Consider the following 20,587-nt stretch of genomic DNA (forward strand, 5'->3'; position numbering starts at 1 on the left):
CAGTCAGCCTTGTTAACAGGCAGAGGCCTCCCATCCAAACCGCCTACTGCTATTGTGTGTTAGCCGTACTGTGTATTAGCCAAATGTTCCCCCATCTTGGCACACAGGAAGTCAACAGTAAACAACAGCAGCACACACAGGAAGTGGGCATAAAGCCAGTGAGAAAGAGCTGGTCCAGGGGGGAAGGAGCCCATTTTGTGGCAGGATAAAGTGAACCGCTGGCAGAGGCACACACACGCGGAGCCCTCCCGTCTGTAAATCTTACCACACAAACGATTGGTCCACACTGCTCCCGTCCTTTAATCCTTATTCATTATTGGCCTCAGCTGGAAGCATCGGGTTTCATTCAGTTGTTCCAACTAGCAGAACTTGACGAGGTAAATAAACTATTAGGCATGTTTCTTGTCACAAATGCAAACATTCTCCTGGGTTTTAGGATCAGGCTGCTGTGGAGCTGAGGGCCAGGTGGCTGATGGGATGCCACAGCGTGCTACTCTGTACGCTGTCTGCTGGGTGCTCCAGAGGACAGACCCTTCACACTCCACAGCAGCCCCGAGGTAACTGGGTCAGCAGTACAGAACCAGGGCACAGCCGGCCAATTGTATGCCTAATCTGTGCCCTTCTGAGAGGCACTTTCCATCCGCAGCGCATGGCTGCACATCCAGCTGTGGAAATGGATATGTCAAATGGCGTGCAATTAGTGTCTCCCCGATTCGTTCGCTCGCTCTCAGGAAGCCTGGTCACAGATAAATCCAGAAAAAAACAGTTAATGCCGTCCTTTCCCTGACTTTGACATACATCAAATGGAGATGAAGCAGTGGAAACGGGAGAGTTGGGAGTCCAGGGTTGGTCGGGAATTTTAAATGGTCATGACATGCAGCCTGTTGGTTGCTGTACGATAATCAACCTCATCATTCAGCGGGGAGGCTTTTTTTCTTTCTCTTTCCTACTTTGAGTGATGTTATGTGACAAACGGTCTGCATGTTTTTAATGCACGGTGGACTCTGAGTATAGCGGTGACGGGCAGTCTCTGCTCTCTGATGGCTCATCTGCTCTTCCATTGATTTGCTGAGCCAATCGTTTTTCCTCTCTGATACATAACATTACATTATTTATGCTAAGCGGACCCTTCTGTTCCATGGCCTCTTAGAGTAGAGATCTCCATTATGACGGCATTATCTGTCTGCCCGCCCCACCCTATTCCATCTTCTACTTAACAGCTCTGCTTCTGTGTCACAACAACAGCAATCAAACAGATCGGAGCAGATGTGAGCGATGGACCAGTGCTCTACATCTCACACACAATATTTCCCTCTGAAGCTACAACACCACTGTTTACCACAATGCTCAGATGTCTGGAAACTATAGAACAGTGAATGTATGATTCATATATATATACATATATATATATATATATATAGTTTCCTGTCGGCTGAATTTTTGGCAGTGGTCCTCTGTGCTAAATGTGAGGTCCCGTAAGAGCCGAGTGCCTTGTTTGCCAGTGAGAAAGACTATAAATTGTCAGTATTTCTAGTGCCAATGCTGCCAAGACAACTTCCTGTGCTTATGTTGATGAAAACACTTCAGATTAATGTCTTCCTATATAGCACAAATAGGCCAAGAATTCTAATTCCAAACTTCTTTGACAAGACTGATTCTGATTGATTTCACTGCAGAAATATTATTAGTTTCATTTCAGTGTAGTTTATATTAGCGTTTGGTTATGCTTTGATTGCAAAAACTTAAGACAAAAAGACCTTGGCTACAGCCTGATGGTTTACAACATGCAAACTAAAACTCTGTTAAGTCAGCACTCCATCTCTGCTTCCCTTCTCCTCTCAATTCCACTCTTGGACGTGTTTTCCCATCTCCTAAACACTGTCAGACGTCCCAGGCTTAATTACTCTCCTTGACTGACATGATAATGTAAAACAGTGCTTAGGTGAAACCAAAGCAAGAATTGGTCATGCATGGTCAGGCCTCCCACCAGGCATACCTTGATCAAATGTGACGTGCGTCTGAATGCGAGCCAAAATCATTTTTGGACCCAAATAATGAACCGCTGGGTTTCAATGACGAGCTACACGGTCGGGGTCAGCACTCTGATGAGAGATTGATATTTCATCATCAGCACCTCAATCTGGAGATTGTTTATGCATTTCTCATCCTCAACAGCTTTCAGCACCTTGACAGGCCTTCATTTGCATTTTGTTTTGCTATGACCTCATCCCAGCTTCTAGGCACAGCCGGGCTGCTTCCTCACTTTTTACTGCACTGACCACTGTGAGCTCACCCTGACGAGTCTCCACTTCCCCACATTACATACACATACACGCAGAAACACACGTATGCATTATTCAACAGACAGTAAAAACAGCTGATGTGGATAAATGAAGTGAAAGTACAGTAAATGTATTGTGTATCTGTGTGCATACATGTGTGTAGACCGTGCACGCACGTGCACCGCGCACTTACGGATGTATTCAAATTTGTGAAATTGTGTGGGTGTGCACAAGTGAACGCAAGGGGCCTCTGTATATTGCAAATGCAAATCAGGAAACATCTATTAGAAACCTTCTTGCCTGCTATATCGTCTTACAGTTCTTTGCCAAACACTCTGTGCAATTAAATACCAACTGTAATGAGAAAATGCCAACAGGATTCTACCTGTGTCAATCAATTTTCTATGGATTGGGGGCCAATCATGATGCACCATTTTGCCACTGGCACAATTTGCCCTCTAAAGGTTGTATTACCGACAGCCAGTCACTTGAGTGTTATGTAATTGGAAAAGCACATCGGACAGTGTATTCCTCTTCACTTGGTGCTCACAGCAGGGATGATATCATTAAAAAGTGCCTCTCTCATCAAATCCTCTCTTACCATCCGCTTTCAGCCGCACCCAGCTCATCACGAGTTGAGCTTCGGCAATGACGAGTGTCATGTGTCCGTGCTGTATCTGTATGTTAAGTTTGCACATTCCTGTGTTGATATTTACAAGATGATTACTGCTTATCTCCAGTTTGCATGAGCCTCTAACACACAGAGAGATGCAGAGTAGGTGGACATGAAAGGTAGAGTTCCAGTGTTTGAGTGCTTGCTTTCTTTTACACATCTTAAGCATGTGTATGCCAGTCACTGAAGATGTCACAGAGAGAGAAAAGGATAAAGAAGAGGAAGCCATAGGGCAAGTGAGCTACACCAACAAAGGCCTGTAGTGTACGTACGTGTGGAGCTCTGCGCCCACGTGCAAGTCACCCACATTCCTCAAAAACAACAGCAGAAATTCCTCTGAGGTCCGGGGAGGTGGGAGTGTCCCATGTGCTTATTAACGGCTCTCTGATTCCCTTGTCATAATACAGGAAACAACAAAAAAGCCTCAAGTCAACAGATAAGGGGCACCAACAGAGACAGAAAGAAAGGGTCGGGGAGGTCAGGGGCCCACGGAGAGACAGCAAGATAGAGAGAATAGGAGGCGAATAGATAAAGAGGGAGAGATGTGCTTACCGTAGACAATGTTGCTGTGAACCGCAGCTGCGAATAGTACTGTCAATAAGCTGACACTCCATAATGCGGAGGGGGCTGACGGGAAGGCCATGGTCGGGCGCACAGATCCGCCTGTCTCACTGAATCCTCAGGAGGGCAGAGGAGCTCTGGAGTGTCACCTGCAGGGAGAGCAGTGGAGAGATAAAGAAAACAAGCAGGGCAGACCAACTGGCCACTAATTGCGTCCCCTGCCATTGGTTGGCTGCTGCTGAATAAACGCCTGGCCTACCCGTTACTCACGCTTTGGTCCATGGGTATTCATCGATCTGCTTGTGTCATAGCCTACTGAGAGGCGATTGAGGGAGGTTGGGGGAAGGGGAAGAGGGTGGTGATGTAGCCAAACCGCAGAGAAGATGATGATGTTGGTGGTTTATAGGTGGTAATGAGGGGAGAAGAGAAGAGGAGTGGAGGGGGTGGGGTGGGGGGGGGGTCTTCAGATTACTGTGAATTTATTCATCCACTTTAACAGGCTGTGCGCATGTGGAGTGAAGGAAAATGTGTGTTTTGGACAGCCTATAACCGAGCTCCAACTGACTCACGCTAATTAGAAATAACGCAGAGGACCATTCCCCCAGTTGGTCGTGAAAAAAAAAAACAGAAGAAGAAATGGGAAAAAGGAAACAACACAACAGCAGCGGAGAGATGCATCTGTCGCCCGCTGAGAATACACGGTGCGCTTTGCACAAGACTGGAGACGGACAGGCGTGCATAATAGCCGCTCAGGCACCCGTTCTCACTCTTCCTCTCTCACACACTCCTTCTCTCTCTCTCTCTCTCTCTCCCCCCTCTCTCTCTCTCTCTCTCTTTCCATCTCACGCACATTCCTTAAAATAGAAGTGGCCTGCGCAGAGGTGAGCCCTCGGTCCATCTGCGAAGCGCTCCCTTATTGTCACCGCTGAGAGAGAGAGAGAGAGAGCCGTGGCCGGAGTGCTGCCTGCGGGACGGGCGGGCGGTTAGGGCGGGGACTGAGGGTGGGATGGAGGGTGGGAGTCGGGTGGGGACATGGGATGGGATGGGATGGGATGAGGGCACTGGGAGGGGTGTGGGGGACTGTGTTTATTGTTGCTCCAGCCCTTCCTGTTGAGTGATGGCGACAAATGAAAACAAACCTAGAACAAGTGCATTCACGGGAAATAACCCGGACACTCGGGGCGTGATTTAACACAAGTTCCTGCGATCTGCTCTCAAGTGGGGGGGGAGTGATAATAGTAATGATGATAATAATAATAACAATAATAACAGCTCGTGGTGGCTACCTGCATCGCTGCGACGGACCGCGGGAGCACCGGAGCAGTGCTTCTCAGGTCGGAACCTGGTTTCCAACACCTTCTCTCGTACTTGCTGAAATATCGGTGCTGATGGGATGAGATTTAGAGACTCTTGTAACGGCTGGGGAGCGGTGGCTGTTGCACACAGCGCGCTAGTTGTGATGCTTTTTTTGTGCAGCGCGATAAGAGCCAACAGAGCTGGGAGAGAGGAAGCGCAGGCAGCCCGGCAACAAAACGCATATTCAGAGTAAATTATAAAACACGCAGGGATTATACAGCTCTCTCCCTGTGCAGGCATAACGGATTACACACACACACTCTCTCACACACACACACACACACACACACACACACACACATACACACACACGAACAGTGACACACACACAGACACACACACACACACACACAGCCACCTACCCAGAGTGCGCACACAGACACATTCCTGGAGACGGAAAAGCGTCAGCACTGACAGGTGTCTCCTGTCCGCCCTACAGGCTACAGACTAAACCTGGTCAATAGTACAAACTGCGAAGCAATACACGGTAATAACCACACACACAGACCGTTATATTCCGCCTCCGGAGTCGGCTTTGTTGGCGTTGGTCTCCAATAAGGTCCCCAGTAAGGTCCTTCCTTTGATGCGCAGCAGTCGCTTGTCCGGAGCCTCTTCTCAATCTGCTTTTATCGACTTTTTATCTCCTTGTTCCTTCTCCTGACTCCTTGTTTTTCTTGCTTTTTTTCCTCCTTGCTCTCTCTCTCTCTCTCTCTCACTCTGTGTGTGTCTCTATCTCTCTCTCCACGGCTAGCGTTCACTGCAGCAAAAACAGTCTGTCTGAAAGAGGAGAGGGAGGGGAGGGGACAAGGGAGGGAGGGAAGAAGAGAGGGAGGGGATTTTAATACGATTTGGCCCGTACCACCGGGATAACAGGGCCAGAGCAGGGGCCTACTGGCTGAGAGCAACATGAAGGAGATGGAGCAGATAAAAAAAAAGAAAAAAAAAAAGTGTGATCTCGCCACACCGAAAAAATCACCATAATGTTCCAGTATACTCCACAGTGAGTCTACACTGATCTTATCGGGCTTTTTGGTATTTTATTATCTTACTGTAGGAATTCCCGTGATATCTGTACTCACCTTATCTAAAGGACTGATACTGAGTATAGGTCTAGTGTCATTTTAAATTGTTATCATAGGATTAGGCCTACATATCCTCTCAGAAGAAGCAGCAGAGGTCATCTGGAGTCGATTGTCACGGTTCTCAGTAGCCTATAACGTGTCTTATCATTGATATTATGGAGCTATTACCTCTATCTTGCAGATAGGCCCCACTGCTATTTCCCGTAGGCCTGATCATTTCCAATATGGTAATGATATTACTGAGTCCGTGGCCCTGTGGAGTTGTGGGACACGTTCAGTTGGTGCGTCTTCTCGTATCCCCCAAATAATATTATAGTTCTCCTGTGCCTTTAACAGTGAATTTTATCACTTCGTCCCGTAATGGCTTTATATTATAATTACAGGAATGGCCATTTGGCATCCGTGTATAAACTTTATCATAGAGTTAGTAGTCTATATAGATCTGACGTTTCATGCATCAGGCCCGTTTGGGAATCAGGATCCAAGGGAGGGAGGGAAGTGGGGGGGTGGGGGGTGGAGGGGGGGGTTGTTCAACTTGCCAGAGAGGATTAAGGATTAGTTTTACTGGCGGATTAGGTCTGTGTGTGGGGAGGCATGATGGGGTTAAACATGGATGGCGGCAGCCGCACGACAGCCCAATCAGTGGTGGCGACAAACTGAAACAGGGGAGGTGGGTTTGAAGAAAATACAAAATAGTAGAAGCCGGGACGGGAGGGGTTATAGAGGAGTCGGGGCGTTTGAGAGATCTTCAAGCAAGCAGCTGCTTTCCACACTGAATTTAAAAAAAAAAAAAAAAAAAAAAAAGCAGTGTTGCTCTGGGCTTCCTTGATTGGGGTAATGTAGATTTTTTCTAAGGCAGAAACTAAAGTCCACCTTCAGGGGTCCTTGAAAAGATTTCACTAAATTGAAAATGCACAATGACTAATGCAATTCTTATTTCTCCACTAGCAACGCCACATTGCAGTTATAGCCTATAATTCAACACAAAATCTGCATACAAAATCTTGAGTCGACACCATTTTCTGACACCATGAGTCATTTATGTTCAAAGTAAACCGGAGTCTTATCTCTCCCTCTGTCTCTAAACCAAATGGGAGGGTAGAAACGCAGCATCTGGCATCATTAAACACTTGTTATGAGGACGGAAAAGGCTTTAAATGTTTTATTGTTGGCGCTGCATTAGAAAAAGCTTTTGCTCTGATTTAAATGAGTGGACAGCTCCAGGTGCTGAAACAGCGCGCGAGCGTGCGCGCGTGCCCACTGACTTTCACACAACGAGGCTGGACGGTGCTGTGTTGTCCTGCGGTGCCTACGTGATGACTGTAAGACCGGAGCCTGTGCGTTCAGCCTGGACAGTAATAGGCTGGTAACAAAGCCTGTGCTGCTACGCTGGAGCTGAGCTGTGGTTTCAGGCTTTTTGCCCGTTTGAAATCTGCATATTAAAGCGCTGACCTTTGCGCGCTGAAAAGGCTCGTCAATGAGAGATTTCTATAGCCTAACAATTCAGTCCAGATGTTATTGGGCCTCTGCAAAATAAACACATCTATGGCAGACTATCTATCCAACGTCCATTCATCCGTAGTATCTGCAGACAGCAGCCCTTTTTAAAGATGCATCCTAATTGCAAAATAGCTATAAAACACTGTCTGCGCTTTTTCCATCAGTCTATTTCCTCTCATCCAAAAAGCCACAACCCTTTCATCCACATCTCTGCCGGGACTCGAACCCGGAGCCTCTGGATTAGAAGTCCAGCGCGCTATTCCATTGCGCCACAGAGACTGAGGCACATTTATTTCGATCAAAAGCGGGTTTATACTCCCCCTCCCAGCCCTGCGCAGCATCCTCACCATCCCTCAGCATCAGGACCGCAGCCCTGTGGATAATAATTTGCCGCCCGGTAGGGGGTGCTGCCGCCGCATAATCATTAGTCCCCCTACGCCTGATAGAGATGACGAGAGCCCCTGCTCTCCATCCCCCATTGCTTCCACACTGGCTATCTCGTCAAAATATCATAATGTTGATATTACCGAAGCAAAACTAAGACATTCAAAACAGTACGGTAAATGCATCAGAAACTATGGAGGTAAAGAGCTCGTTTCTTGCAGGGAAAAGCTCCAGTGCACAGCCTGGATTTTTTTGTTACATTATCTTTTGTTTTGCTCTGGAAGACAGGAAATATCTCTACAAGATTTTGTTTGAGTAAGCTATAAGCAAATCCAGTCTTAAATCCTGCAGAGTTTGAGCAATTTCTCCTGTCAGTCACAAGAGAACATTGCAGTCCACTGGATCTGTAGCTCAATGTGCCTGTAGCACGGATTAGATTCAATGTAGGGAATCATCATGATGATGCCAGATTCACAGCAATCAGCCTAAAAGTCACATACAGAGAGCAATTTTGCAAGTGTTGATTTTACAGTGACAATTATTTTCAGTTGGCAACTGTTTAATGAAGAGATGTTATATTCCCTTCAGAGGCTGATACGCCTCTGAGGAGAATATAACCCAATCAAAAGCATTAAATTAACTCCCGATATTGAGCTGAATAAACACTGACAGTTACTGTAAAGAGATTCCTTCATGAGAAGTACGGTTTGAGCATATGTGTGGCTCACAAATACATCTTCTCAACAGCAAAGTGAAAAGAAATTCAAGCTGACAAGGATTTTCCCTTCGAGCCACTGGTACCAAATTGATAAACCAATTTTGTTGAAGCTAACTAGCTTGTGTGGTTTCTCTCAGAGCAAGCTCAGTTGATCTAAACAGACACGTCTTCAAATCAGCCAGGACAAAACAGTATGGGTGCAGCCTCCCTCCCCTGAAATGTTTACTCTTGTTTTTTTCCCCTGTGTGAACTTGTTACTATACCCCCACATAAATGGAGTTGGATCTGACATTACATCACGGCTTGCTTTTATTCACACTGCAGGACAAAAGCTGTTCAGGTGCAGTGTGTAGCTCCTGTGTGGCTCAGTGGGAGGTAAGGCCTGAGGCGGGTTGCCAGTGAGGAGCCTGTTAACATACACAGCTTCCACCACTGGGCTGCCTCTCTGCATTTCAGCCCATCTCTTTCCCCGACGTTAAAAATGCATCTGAGCAGCTGCGGCCTGCAGAAGGTAAAATATGAATGACAGCCTACAGTAAACAGCCGCTCTACAAACACAAATACACGTTCCTCTGCACGGAGACAACAGGCAGGCACGCCGGTTGGACTAGCAGCGACTGAGCGCTCAGGGCAAAGAAAAAAATGATTAATGAATTCGACGTCACAGGATGATTAGACAAATTACATAAGGATATAACATGTAGGACACGTCTAATTTTGGCCGCTGGTTGTTGTTCACAACGAGAACAAGTGTGAAAGAAACTGGGTCACATTTGCATGCACTTTGCACTCTACTGCATTTGATGACCCCCAAAGCTTTCCAGAGTATAATTAATTCCAAGGGACAAAACATCACAACACCTTTTTCTGTGTACAGCATAATATAATCCTTTATTTAATACTTTGATGAAATGGGGCCTGCAGGAGGCCAGAACAGAACATATACACAAATCCCCCACAGTGCATCCAGTCCACTTCAACTCCCTCGGCTCGTCATCTGCTTTCTGCTCGTCTTCTTCATCTTGCGCTCACAGAAGAGCCACAGCTATGGAGGTGATGATGGACAGACCAATAACCGTGTAGCCGGTGCGGTAGACTTCTGGGATTTTGAAGCCCTTCCCAATGTCCCAATACTGATTTAAATAATAATAAACAAATAAGAATAAAAGAGACAAGAGAGAACACAACAGAGCGTTAGAAACAACATCAGCTTATAAATGTTGGCAAATGTAATCCATTTTCTTTGAAAACAAACAGTAAACATGATGAAAATGAAAAAAATGTCACAAATTGCAAAGTGATCTTTCTCATTTAAAAAGCTTAAGCTGAGGAGTCTAGACGCCATGTCAAACATGTTAATGGCGACAAACTACCAAAAGAATATCAAATACGCTCCGGCATCAAAACAAGACAAACATTTGTTATGTCTATAAAAACATCAGTAGGTCTTACCAAGTGGCGGATGCCGTTATAGGTGTGGTAAGAGACGGGGAAGGCGATGCCGAACTTGGCCAGGCCGATGAGATAAGGGCCGATGGACAGAGAATGGATCAAGTCCAGGTAGTCGGGGTAACTTCCTGGTAAAACCAATGCCGCCAGAGCAAAAGCCGAGATAGCTGGACACAAACAGAAGCAATGAGACCGGAGATTGGACAAGATTTGTATTTGTGTTTGATGGAATGGAGTGTTAAAGAAAGATCATTGACATGCATGGCTTTTAATCGGAAATGAACATGTCATGCAAGTACAATAGTTCAGAAAGCCCGAGTTATATAAAGTCTTGTCAGTTGTCAGACCTTTGCCCTGCTGACTGTCACTCTTTTTTACGGAGAGCCAATCAAATCAAAAGCAGATAATGACTGTATCAAATAAGCTCCTCATTGGCTGCCTGTTACTCTACACAACAGCTGTGTCTAAGTTTCAGTTTCTGTGCTGCCTGGATGATTAAAAAGTCTAATGGCAGTAGAACCTTAATATTATTCCTGCATCCATTGCATAATGTACTTAAAACCCAACTGACAGCTTTTAAATTTATATGCAAAACAGGATTGAAAGACTGCAGCGGAATATATAAATACAGCGATGAAAAATGTGTACAAAATCAATATGGCTGGTAAACATCATTCTTTTAGTTTACCAGCCTTTCACAAGAGAGAGAGAGGAAGGAGAGAAGACAATTCGATTAACCACATGTGATGTTCTGATAGAAAGATGACACGTTGAGCGAGTGACTGTTGATGTCTCAGTATGGCAGACTTGGCAGTTGAAGGCGCTGACCTTTATTGAATCCATTAACGTGTAAACAAAACTGAACTCAGCTTTTACAACATGTTCCATCAAGGTCAACGGTGCTGATGTACCATGTCACACTTACAGAGACAGGCTTGCACCGGGCAAATGACTAAAAGCTATTAGTAATCCAGTGTTAGACTTGATTTTCACATACAAAGAATTGAATGTATTGAACAACTTCTGTTTTGTAATTCCGGTAAATGCTCTTAGCAGGAATCAATTGCCATGGACTTAAATGCCCTGAAGACATTTTCAGGGTCAATCAAAAGCTGACAGCTGCAGCTGTGAAATTTAATCATCAGCCTCAATTTAATGTTAGAATAATAAGAGAAAAAGCTCTCAAGATCACTTTTTTTTTCTTGTGAAATAATTTGGGTATTTTAAGATAGAAACAAACTGAAAGAGGAACTTTATACATGGATGACAAAGAAATAAAATAGATGTGTTACCTCCACTGAGCCCCACTCCAGTTCCTCTGTGTGTGATGGACATCATCATGGGGACGGACCATCTGAGACACAGAGACGATGCAACACATTTACTATAAAGGAAGATTTATGTGTCTGCAAACCATAAGTCGAAGCATTCACATCACGGCAGTGTAGTACAGCAATTTTAAAAAAAGAAAGTTTTATTTTTCAGCTACGAGCAATGAAAACTCAAAGTGACTGAGACTAACAAGGCAAACCTGCAAGCCTTGCTACATGAAAGCCAATAAATTGATGCTTTCAGCTGCAATATACAATGTCTGCACATAAGGTAAATATGAAGTGAATGCTCTCGTACAGGTGCAAGAGCAGAGTATGATTTAATCACTAGATCACCAATATTAGATACGCCATAAGGACAATCCCAGATGACAAGAGAGATGCTAAGTGAAAAAAACTGAGCCAAGAAGGAAAAAAAAAAACTGAATAAAAAGGTTTTCTTTACTTCAGGTTTTAGGATTCTGCTAACTGCCTGACAGAACATCAGGGGTTATTACTGCACTAAATGTATCCAAAAGCATGAAAATCTCTGGTAATGGCTGCTTGTCCTGCTGTTTTACAATCATTAAAAGTATGAAAAGACTGCATGAAATTGACTTTAATAGTAATGCTATTTTCAACATAGATAATTTGCTGCAGTAGATTTTTACTGTCTTTGCAAATATGAAGCTGAAATACATAAACGGAGTGTACATCATCTCCATCGTTAAATGAGATTATTTTTCTGAAAAAGACAGCAGGCTGCACCCTGTAGTGCATATGAAATATGAAGTACATACTTGTAGATGGTGAGATGTGGAGACATAGGTCTGTTCAGTCTGGCGTTTTTGGCCCAAAACTTGTTCATCTCGTCCTTAGCTGTGGTTCCCATTGGAGCAGCACTGTAGTCGGAGAAGGGGGATAAAAAGGATTTAGAATACAGAAGTGTATAGTAGAACAATTTACAGCACACAAGTGATGTGTATCTGTATCGTTACTATGAGTTGTAGCAGTATACGTATGTGAAACAGTGTTCGCACTCTCTCACACACAAAAACAAACATAACTCACTGTCTGTAGAGGACACTGTACTGTGGTCTGGAGAGACAAACACCCTGACGGGCTAATGTCCTGAAGAAAAAAAGACAAAAAAAGATGATTAAGGGTTAAGCTTTGACTGCCATGAAATACATCAAACACATACTCTATTGCACACATCAAATGTACTCATGGAGGATTTTTAATAATATGGAGGATTTGTGATAATATGACTTCTAAAGAGGCTTTAGTGGAAACAAAAGATACAAAAATGGATAAAACCCAAGTGAGAATTGAACAAATAAGCAGAAATTTTATCTCTGGCACCCATCTTTTTGATGCATAGGCAGTAAAAAAAATATGAGAATTGGTGAGATTATTTACATCTATTAAAGAATATGCTGTCTGCGCTAACACCACAAAGAAAGTCATACTTCTGACAGCAAGACTTATAAAACACACATTCAGCTTAGTATTCTTATGCTGCCCTACACAGATATATACTGTATATATCAGTATTAGAGGCAGTCTTCTGTTAATTTATGGCAAGAATCATGTCATCCTGATTCAAACAGAAACTACAACCGTGTTAAATCCAGTTCTGAGCGATACAGGCAAGACAATCTGATCAAAGAGAAGATAAAACAAGGTCAGGAAGGTGCAGCTGTAAGTTAATTTAAAATCTGTAAATTAAAGTAGTCATATTATGATAAACTCACTCTTTCAATGCTTGTGCGTATGTATGTGGGGTTCTGATGTGCCTACTAATACACAAGCTGTGAAATAAGACCACCCAGTCAGTTCGGTGTGGGCTGGCTTGCTCTGTACTCTTGTGATTCAACAAACCATTCAGATGTGATTAAGTGGATTTACCTTCAATCTCGCTTCGCAAACTAGCCGGAGCTAACACTGGAGTCACACCCCACATCAGCTGCTGTCATCGATAATAAACATCTTAAATGTCGGTGAGTTTATTTAATTTAAGTTACACAGTGTATAGATATCTATGTATATAAACAATGGCGTCGCTGCCGTGTTTATGCCTTTAGATGACGTTATTTTGAATGTGTTTGGAGCAGGTACAGTGTTAGCATAGCCCGGATCGATCTGAACTCCATTCAGAAAAACAAGCATTTTAAAAGTTGTTTGCTTGTCGTCTTGCGGACAGATCTGACAAAGGATGAACTCAAGCTTTTTACAAATCGACATCATGATGTAGTTACTTCGGCATCTTTTAGATCCGTTTATTGCAATTAAATCACAGCAAAATCTAAGTGTATTTACACTCAAACCGGCTATTCTGAACGGGGCTGTTTTGACAGGATAAGACAGCTGCTGTAGTGCTTGATCCTTGTGGTATTTTGACTAAAGCACATCAGATAAATTTCATTAAGACCCCAGGGAAGTGTGTTAACTTGTGGGAAAGGAGTATAATATAGCTCCTTTAAATCTCTATCGTGCGAAAGATAAAATACATTTCTAGAGATAAACATTGGTTTGATTTTGCAGAGCGACATTGTGCTTCCCTGTAACGGTCATGTAAGGTCAAGGAAGTGGCCAAAGTTCATCATTTGACTTTCTCCCTTTTTGTTTAAGGAGGACAGAGATAAAGCAAACCAAACTCTCCGATAAGGAAGCTTAAGTTTAACAATGGCGAATTAAATGTGTATCAAACGATGACCACATGAAAGCGAAAAGCAGCGAATAAAAATCGTTTTAGTCCGTCATGAATAGGTACACGTAAAACAGCTAGCATTAGCCAGCTAGCTAACGTTAGCTAACGTCGCACCAAATCTACCATGCGTAAGGATAATAAATAAACGTAGAAGGTTACACTCAGGCGTACTGTCCTCGGTTGTAACATAATTACGCCGTTAACGTGTCTTTTTGACATGATAACCCCGAAAAACAACACAAAATAGCTTCAATCGAGCCCAAAAGTTGTGTCGCAGAGATGTACTGACCTTAGGAGTAGCGCCATGTTTGACAAATGGAGAAAGGAAGTGACGTAACGGGGTGTTGTTTGTTGTTATTCCGCGTGTTGTTTGTTCGGTCACACTGAGGTGAAGATGTTGCCTCTCATTCACATTCATGAGCTTGTTGGTCTTTCACATCATATTACACACCGCTAAATTATTTTCCTCATGCATACAGCTGAGAAACGTAATAGAAACATAATAGAAACTGTCTGTTATCTCCAGCTGCAAAGGCTGGCAATGAACAGATATACAAATAAATAATAAATACAAACACGTTTTTTAAAAAATACATCTGCTTATGTAAAATGTAAAAATAGTAGTATTGCTATTTTGACTTTTTGCATTAGTTGAGTTCAGAGCTGAAATGATTAGCGTAGTCCATCATTTAGTTGATTGACAAAAAATGTTTTGGCAACTAATTTGATAATCAATTAATCATTCAAATATGTTTTTCAAGCAAAAATGCCAAACAGTCTCTAGTTTCAGTGTCTTGGTTTAGAGAATTCTCTGCTTTTCTCTGTCTAATGTGATGGTAAACTTAATGTTTACGGTATTGGACCCCTGATTGAAAGCTGTAACAACTAGGCTGGTCGATTAATTGATTAGTTGACAACTATTATTACTATTATTATTACTATAATTATGAATTAGGAACTATTTTGATAGGTGATTAATCATTTGGAGTAATTTTTTAAGGAAAAAACTGTCCATATAGCCTACTCTGATTGCAGCTTCTCAAATGTTAATATTTTCTGGTTTCTTTAGTCTTTTGTGACAGTAAACTGAACATCTTTGGGTTGTGGGCTGTTGGTCGGGACAAAACAAGACATTTGAGGACGTCACTTTGACCTTCAGGGAACAGTGATTGACATTTTATGGATTAAACAACTATTCAATTAATTGAGAAAATAATCAGCGGCTTAATTGATAATGAAAATAATCATTTGTTGCAGCCCTTGATTGACTGTTTTACAGACCAAACATTTAATCAGTCAATCAATAAAGAAAATAATAGATATCAATGATAAGGAAAGATATGACAAAATGAGAAAAGCTGCAGGTTGGGAAGAAGCGACGTCTCAAATCTGAACTTTTTTATCTGCACCACCAAACCAAAGGACAAGGGGAAACTAACAAGTGCATCTTGAGAGAAAAAAAATCAACCTAACTCATAAAGGGATCCTGTATTTTAGCACTGCACCGCACACAACAATAAAATACCTAATGTGACACTGACATAGAGAAAACACACAACACAATGTTGCAGCAGCACCCATATCCACTGTCAAATAAATAAATGCATGGAACAGCTACACACAAAGACACAATCAGACATCTACATACACACTCATACAGACAGCAAACAGGCAGTAAGGTTCATGGCGTCTAGGAGCAGCTCTAGACTGTGTTCCCAAAGGCCTGCTCCTATATTAAAGTTGAATAAAGTAGCTATAAGACGAGACCATGGATGACTCAAAGTAGACAAGGCGTAAGTTTGTTATATAAGAGTGAAAGCACATTTTTTAATCATCTTTAAATCATTTTGGCGTTGCCTCTCTGAAGAAATAGCTTCCTGAAAACCAGCTGGTTTGAGAGGTGGGGATCTTGGGAGGAAAATGCTTTGCTACCTTTTCATAATTTTTTTCTCTCATATGGTGACAGTAATGTAACAAGTGTCCAGTGAACAGAAGACATGAGGACATACATAATGGATGGTGAGGTCAGGAAAATATGAGCGTAGGCAGATCCTGACTCACACTGGATTTTTTTTTAGGCTGATACTAATAGCGTTTCGATATTTAAGAGTTTAAAAATCTGATGATTAATATTGGCTGATATTCATTTTTCACTTTAACACATAACAAATATTTTAATAAGTATGCCTTAAATTTGAGAAATGGATATTTGGGTAATAATGAGCAGGAACAGCAAAAAAAAAAAAATGAACATGGATCTCTAGTGAATAAAAAAATTACAATTCTTGTTACTTATTGGCTGACATATACTGTACACCAATACTGATATATTTGTCATAAGCTAATATCAACAAATATATGAGCCTGGACGATTGATCATTCTCTAAGTGTGGCCCGTGTGAGCTTGTGTAGCATTTTTACATCGACAGATTTTTAGACTTATAAAATCAGATCTACTTTGCCATTTTTACACTGCACACAAAATTACAAGGCTGATGTTGGCATATAATATTAATATAGGTGATTTTTTACAACAATATGGTGTGAAGAGCTTTCACTGCTTAAACTTATCTTATTAGTGTCTGCTTGGATTTGAAAGATCAGTTCAGCTGAATGCTCTGGTCTCTCCTTAACCATGATGTAATAGGCCAGACTCAGAGGTCTATTTTCATATATCAGCTGCTGCGCCAAGTATAAAGGGTAGAACACCAGCTAACTGTAGCCTCAGTTCCTGCTTTTCACACACACCCGCTGATAGTGTTAGTAAACCAACGGCGGAGAGACGACGTCCTACACGATAGGGGATTTATTCCTTCTCTGTGGCCGTAAACACAACATGTAGGCCAAAAATACCTGAACCCTTTAATCTCAATAAGGGTAAATAGTAGTAAATTGTTAGGTACATGTGGCACACTAAAGTTTTTCAAGTTCAAGTTGTTCAATATCCTCTCACAGTTTTAGGTTTAACTTTTGACAAACTGAAGATCAATAAGGAGCCTTAAAACCACAATATAGGTTTAGGTTTATTGACAACACGGATATGTTATAAAACACAACATATCAGATTTTGTCAGGGAGAGAACGAAAAAAGTCCATGAAGAAATATTTCAAGATAAGCACTAGACTTAGAAAATTAAATCCTAAGAACAAACAATCGATACCACGTTTTAAGGAAGAACTCAAGATAAAAGTTAAAGTCAGTGAAATCAGTAATAATGTTAAACACAAAAAACAAATCAAGATAACATCATTTTATTCATGTACGCTGTCTAGTAGCCACTGTAATAGCCATATAAATCAGTAATTGAAACAATGACTGAGGATATTTTGGAATATATTTTATTTGGTACATTTCATATGGTGAACAACATTTGGTATTCCTCTATAGCCAAAACAGGCCATGATACATCACTTTAATAACAGCTTATCTAAGGCACGGAGGCGTACATTACCATTGTTCTGCTGGAAATGTTTTCTGGGAAAACAAAAAAAAAAAATCTCAAAGCACAATCAAAAGCCTATTTTCAGCAGTATTTTTATGACAATCAGATTTGTGAACTGATCCATGCAATGTTACAACTGACAGACACACACATACACACACACACACACACACACACCCTCACAGGCAAGCACAAACACACATGCGTACATACACCCACATCCACACACACACACACATACACTCTCAGACACACAATTCAAACTGACATTTTCTGAATGTTAATAATACGTCTCCAGCTCCACCCAACCTGGAAAAGAGAGACAGACACGGGGGGGGGGAGAGAAAGAGAGAAAGTGTCAGAGACCAAAATGACAGTCGAGCAGTTTTCATAATATCCTTTTGTATCACTCTATTTGTATTCATCTCGCCGCCTTTGTCTCTGTACATTTCCAAATGAATCCCCTTATAACTCTACGACTCCGATCAGCAGCCCATGACGCGCAGATTAACAGAAATGATTAACTGTCACGATAAATTGTATTTGTCTGCCCGTGTCTTGCCCCTCATCAGCTGAAACCCTGTGGCAATGAACAGATTTTGAGCCATTGTTGTGTGTCTGTATCATGTGTGTGATCTTTGGCACATATGTCATGACTCTTCATCAGCCTGCTGTAATTTCCTTTCTCAACATTTGCTACTCGGTTCTGTTGGTGTTGGACGGGTATAATCTGTTTCCTGGTGCGAGCGTTACAAGTATTCACTAATAGGCTTAATACATAAACATTGCTGCCTACATGTCAGTCATTTCACAGAAGGTTTTGGTTGAAATATGGTGCACATGCAGCTCTTTGCCCAAGAATCAGACTGAAATAGATTTCAGTGGTGATCTGGATGTGTGATTTCCATCACTGGATGTTTTCTTGTTTATTAGCTGTGATTTTATGCTCCATTTATCAAATGAAATTCCCAAGCAAACTGCCAGACAGCTTTGCATTTACATTCTATTTTGTCAGAAATCAAACCTGGAAGACAAACAGTAATCAGTCAAGTGTTGCGGAGGCTGTAGCTCTGTAAACTGGAGAACTGTTTAGCATTGAGTGGCTTGTCTTCTGCTGGGTCCATGCTAGTTTTCAGCTGCATTGCTAAGAGTTCAGCCTTAAGTCTCTCTCATTGTTAAATATAGGTTTAATAATAACTTTCCTTATTTAAAATCTATGTAAAATGCCGAAGACCACCTTACAAAAAAATATGCACATTGCGAAATTTCTATCACACAAACAAAAATGGAAGAGGTTTAAATGTGACAGCTGGCACCGACGTTGAAAGCCTCTGTTTTGAAACCAATGCTTCAACATAACACTGAAAATTAAAGCTTACATCCTTTGTCGTCAATAATCATCCATAATTGCTAGCAACATTGTTTTGTGAAATTAGTATCTGCACTTTTCTTTCCAATCTCAGTTCAGAGCTGTTTTTATATAATTGTTTGTGCTCGTTTGGACTGACAATGAACTTCTCCCGCATGTGCTTGCTTGTATCCTTCGGGTCAGATCAGCGAAGCAGAGCTGCGGCGAGTTTCTCAATCAGTGCTTCCCTAAAGGAGTGGACAAGCTCCTGTTTTAGGATGTTTTTTTTACAAGGACAGTAGGAAGACAGAGAGGCACAGCGGACGGGAGTCACAGCAAAGAAGGTCTTGGTGGAAAGTGGCACGTGTGGTTGTTGAGATAGGAGTTAAACCACTTTACTATCACTTGCCTTTTTTTTTTTTTTTCTCCAAGCTTATTAACAAGACAAAGAGGTTTAGACCTTTTAATCTTGGTTTCTCCTAATAACTGCTTACCTCCAGGGCTCCTCCTCAGAATGAATTTACGAATCTCATCATAAATGAAGATGAGAAGACTGTATGGGAAAGCGCAGAACCACCACAAGATCCTGAGAAGAGAAAAAAAAAAAACCCCGTATAACAGGGGCGTTGATGGACAGAGTAGCAGTGAGTCATTGGAAGAGTGCAAATTGTTAAATTCATTGCAGACATTTCTGAATATGAGGGATAAGAACGTGGTGTTTAAGACGATCGCTGACTTCATTTAAAGTCGAGAGTGACAGGCTAATGCCAGCCTATTAGGTCTTTAAGAGGTTATTTTTCGGTTCGGTGGAGATATGCATATGCAGAGCGTACTTCATAGGGTACATGCGCAGGGCAACTTCCATTCCAGGGCAGTAGGAGAGGAAGGCAGCCAGAGCAGTCTCAACAAACAGGCCGAAGATCAGGATTCTGTTCCTGTTGGGCAGAAAATAAGAGCGCATCAGAGAAGGGCAGAGGTTCATGGAATTAATGTTCAAACTAGTGAAAAGTGCTCATTATAGGAAATCATCACAAAAGTTATAACCACAAATAACTGACTCAAAGATGGATCATCGCAAAAGCTAAGCTGCAACTTGAACTTCCTTGCCTTCCGTGACCTTTTACATTTGTTCCTTTCTCGACTTTTTCTTTCCATCTCATGTTTTTCTCACTTACTTCATGCCCTGCTGGAAGAGGGAGTTCCTCCTGGTCTTGCAGATGATAAGATCGGCCCACTGGACGACCACGATGCTGGCGAAGAAGGCGGTGTGGCAGGTGAATTCAATGATCTTCCTCTGCTCGTAGGTCTGACAGGTTGAAACACACATTGTATTTATTCCCTCATGCGTATGGGGATATTCAAAGGGTGCGTTGGTGTGTATCTGTCCGTGCGCCTTACCCACTGCTGCCCATAGCTGTCTTCCAGGTCATTGACCTCGCGGTCATCCCATTTGATGCGGATGCCTATCAGGTATGTGGGGAGGAAGCCGTTCTCAGCCAAAATCACAAAGTAGGTGAAAAAACCGGCCAGGGCCTGGATCATACCTGGTAAGAAAAATGTGCATAAGCGATTCATGCCAAAATATCATTATTCTTTCTAGTGTTATATTAATGTTACTTATACTTATTGCATTTTATGTAGATGCCTCATTTAAGTCTGCAATTTCCTGATAATTCTCTAGGACATTTCCAGGGAAGATCTATGTCATACTAATTACAAAGAAAACAGGCAAAGTTGTATCATTTAAGTTATTTTAGGTAGACTTTTG

At 42.2% G+C, this 20,587-nt stretch overlaps 3 protein-coding genes and 1 non-coding gene across 9 annotated transcripts in view; all 4 read right to left on the reverse strand.

Moving 5' to 3' along the window:
* The window catches only part of cadm3 (cell adhesion molecule 3), a 92,725-nt gene extending 87,063 nt beyond the window's left edge, over nucleotides 1-5,662 (reverse strand). For 2 of the 5 annotated variants that reach the window (XM_044367547.1, XM_044367544.1), the window contains exons 1-2: nucleotides 5,381-5,660; nucleotides 3,508-3,665 (exon numbers count right to left, since the gene is read on the reverse strand). In XM_044367547.1, the coding sequence (XP_044223482.1) occupies nucleotides 3,508-3,598 (91 nt within the window). In that variant the 5' untranslated portion in view covers nucleotides 3,599-3,665; nucleotides 5,381-5,660. Of the gene's footprint in view, nucleotides 1-3,507; nucleotides 3,666-3,786; nucleotides 3,951-4,802; nucleotides 5,087-5,380 lie in introns of those variants that run through there. The other 3 variants (XM_044367548.1, XM_044367545.1, XM_044367546.1) reach the window with 3 other exon arrangements.
* Nucleotides 5,663-7,659: 1,997 nt separating this feature from the next.
* On the reverse strand, nucleotides 7,660-7,733 carry trnar-ucu. Its single transcript has one exon. It is a non-coding gene; the product is annotated as a tRNA-Arg (tRNA).
* A 1,695-nt stretch (nucleotides 7,734-9,428) lies between these two features.
* Nucleotides 9,429-14,377, reverse strand: sdhc (succinate dehydrogenase complex, subunit C, integral membrane protein). The gene is made up of 6 exons (XM_044369267.1): nucleotides 14,318-14,377; nucleotides 12,387-12,446; nucleotides 12,116-12,217; nucleotides 11,298-11,359; nucleotides 10,009-10,172; nucleotides 9,429-9,689 (listed from the first exon to the last, which is right to left on the reverse strand). The coding sequence occupies exons 1-6, from the start codon at nucleotides 14,332-14,334 to the stop codon at nucleotides 9,585-9,587; spliced, it is 510 nt and encodes a 169-aa protein (XP_044225202.1). The 5' UTR covers nucleotides 14,335-14,377; the 3' UTR covers nucleotides 9,429-9,584.
* A 2,974-nt stretch (nucleotides 14,378-17,351) lies between these two features.
* Nucleotides 17,352-20,587, reverse strand: part of atp1a2a (ATPase Na+/K+ transporting subunit alpha 2a) — a 38,927-nt gene continuing 35,691 nt past the window's right edge. The window contains exons 20-25 of one of the 2 annotated variants that reach the window (XM_044367105.1): nucleotides 20,218-20,363; nucleotides 19,995-20,125; nucleotides 19,653-19,754; nucleotides 19,314-19,405; nucleotides 17,740-17,780; nucleotides 17,352-17,503 (exon numbers count right to left, since the gene is read on the reverse strand). In XM_044367105.1, coding sequence (XP_044223040.1) covers nucleotides 17,752-17,780; nucleotides 19,314-19,405; nucleotides 19,653-19,754; nucleotides 19,995-20,125; nucleotides 20,218-20,363 — 500 coding nt within the window. In that variant the 3' untranslated portion in view covers nucleotides 17,352-17,503; nucleotides 17,740-17,751. Of the gene's footprint in view, nucleotides 17,781-19,313; nucleotides 19,406-19,652; nucleotides 19,755-19,994; nucleotides 20,126-20,217; nucleotides 20,364-20,587 lie in introns of both variants that reach the window. The other variant, XM_044367104.1, reaches the window with a different exon arrangement.

This window comes from Thunnus albacares, chromosome 12 (assembly GCF_914725855.1).
Source record: "Thunnus albacares chromosome 12, fThuAlb1.1, whole genome shotgun sequence".
Lineage (NCBI taxonomy): Eukaryota > Metazoa > Chordata > Actinopteri > Scombriformes > Scombridae > Thunnus > Thunnus albacares.

Coding starts and splice junctions, on each gene's coding strand:
- sdhc (XM_044369267.1), bottom strand. Junction 12,218..12,386: donor TACAGTGTCCTCTACAGACA/GTGAGTTATGTT, acceptor CTCCGACTACAG/TGCTGCTCCAATGGGAACCA. Junction 9,690..10,008: donor ATAACGGCATCCGCCACTTG/GTAAGACCTACT, acceptor TATTTAAATCAG/TATTGGGACATTGGGAAGGG.